This window comes from Acinonyx jubatus, chromosome C2, assembly GCF_027475565.1.
Source record: "Acinonyx jubatus isolate Ajub_Pintada_27869175 chromosome C2, VMU_Ajub_asm_v1.0, whole genome shotgun sequence".
In the NCBI taxonomy this organism is placed as follows: Eukaryota; Metazoa; Chordata; class Mammalia; order Carnivora; family Felidae; genus Acinonyx; species Acinonyx jubatus.
In genome coordinates this window covers 122,312,220-122,314,345 of record NC_069384.1, presented here as the reverse complement: position 1 = coordinate 122,314,345, position 2,126 = coordinate 122,312,220, and the positions used below count along the sequence as shown (strand labels likewise).

Here is a 2,126-nt window from a genome sequence, read left to right as displayed (position 1 = left end):
TTCCCAGGAAAAAAAAAATCATGCTTTATGGTAAAATTTAGAAGCACTTGCATCAATACAAGGGGCAAGATAGGGATGCCCCCGTCAACGACACTATTCAACCTGGACTTGGAGTAACATCCAATAAAAAAATTAAGGAAAAATAACATGTAAGAGACTTGTCAAAAAAAGAGATAATATTCTCATTGTTTTGGAGATATTATTGTCTTTATTAGTTAAGTAAAACATCTATAGATAGGCCATTAAAGAAATGAAATCATTTTTCTGGATACCAGATCAACATAACAAATTATTTCTATATGCCAGGAATAACGTACAAAATATATTCAGGATCTTAGAACTATCAACACAAAGTTTATAGTCCTTAAACTTTTCCAGCACAGGAGAATTATATGAAAAATATATAGGAAGAATGGAAAAGAGTTGGTTCCTTTGGGGAACCTCCTCCCCAACCTAGCAATAGAGTTAAACCATTTGATAGCCTTCTCATTAAAAAAAGGAGGGCACATATCATCGCTCCTCATTCTGTGTGTTTGTAGCCAACAAACATTTGTCCACATACACCTATTTGTTAGATTCTCCAAAAGCGTCTACAGACACTGAAAGGTCAAAATGGCAAAGTTGTCATAAACTAGCATGCACACTAGGGCCAAAATACATTAGGCAAAAACCAAAACAAAACAAAAGTAATTACTCTAATTTGGAAAGAAGAGGTGCTGTGGCAAGAATGGGTTTTTAGAAAAAGTGCTGAAGTTGAGGTTTGAAGCAAAACTAGGGAGAATGCAGCTACTTAAGGGCAACCTTTATAGAGAAAACAACCTAAGCAGCATGTCAGATGTCTAAAAGTACACTGTACGTAAAACAGCATTTCTTTGCTTCTGTGACTTCCTTCCAGATGTTTTGTTCCACCACCATTGATCCACAATTTTGCAATGCAGCTTCCATCAAAAGAGCATCTGTCCATTATTCATGCTTGGTGATTCTTGCAGGTTGTGCAAAGTACACACAGCGCTCTTAAAGGACTCTTGTAAGGTCTCTACCAGGTGGCTAGGGGTTGTGGGTTCAGTTCATTCCTGGAACAGGCATCTCCGGGCCTTGCGAGAAGGACCCGGAGGGCGCTGGGGGCGCGCGTGGGGACCTGGACTCGGAGAGGGAGGTAGAGGTTGGAGTGGCGAGTTGGGGAAGGGCTCCAGAAGGTGGACGTCCAGGTTGAAGTAGCGGAAAGAAGAGCGTCTCTCTGGACTAGGAGTGGGGGCCCAAGACCGCGGCTCTGGTACCTGGCCCACACGGTAGGGGTTGGTCACGCTTCCCGCGCAGGGGCGGAGCCCAGCGACGGAGCCGGCTGCAGGGTCCATCCGAGGCGACAGGAACGCGGGGTCCGCGTCTTCCTCATAGGCCTCTTCTTGGGGGGCCATCTGTGGGACAGATGCGCGGAAGAATCCTTGCTCGACGGCGATGTCGTGCCCGGGCGCGCCCAGGAAAGGGCCGGGTTCCAGGCCGACAAGCGAGTGACCCTGCTCTCCTGAGCGCAGGAGGGCCTCGGGGACCAGCAGCAGGGTGAACTCTCCGACAGACACTTGCAGGACCGACGTGGGCTCGGGCTCCAGCACCAGGTCGACGTCGTCCAGGGGCACTTGCAGGGCACAGCCCTCGGCCAGAACCACCACGGAGGTGAGGGCGCCGGCGGCCGGGGGCCCCTCCAGGCCTTCCAGGCCTGCAAGCTCCTCGGTTCGGCTGCGCTTGGCGGGGCCGGGTCCTCCGGACGGCGGCCCGGGACAGGGCGCAGGGTAGGCGCTGGGGCTGCGGGGCCGGCTGCCCATGACCTGGACGGCGCTGCGGGTGGCGCTGCCGGGGCCTGGCGGAGGGCGTGAGGGGCTGAGTCCTGCACGCAGTGACAGGTCTCGACGACAGGTGAGGCTGCGGGGCGCGGCGGGGCGCGGTACGGCGCGACGCAGAGTGAGTGCCCGGGAGTTCTGGGGGCGCCTCCCGGGAGACCCTCTGTCCAGGTTCTGGTGGCGCAGCACGCGGCGCAGGGCTTGGCCTCAGGCGGTGGAATCCCAGGCTCCTCACACGGACGGATTTGCGCCAATGATATTGCAAGTGACGCCGGCGGAACCAAAGTCGCA

The 2,126-nt window shown here is 53.3% G+C and overlaps 1 protein-coding gene across 1 annotated transcript; it reads right to left on the bottom strand.

Moving 5' to 3' along the window:
- Positions 1–719: 719 nt before the first annotated feature.
- LOC113599782 (proline-rich protein 23A-like) lies at positions 720–1,820 on the bottom strand. Its single transcript, XM_027060857.2, has one exon. It carries the CDS (start codon positions 1,818–1,820, stop codon positions 1,068–1,070), a length of 753 nt encoding a protein of 250 aa, XP_026916658.1. The 3' UTR covers positions 720–1,067.
- Between the last annotated feature and the right edge of the window lie 306 nt (positions 1,821–2,126).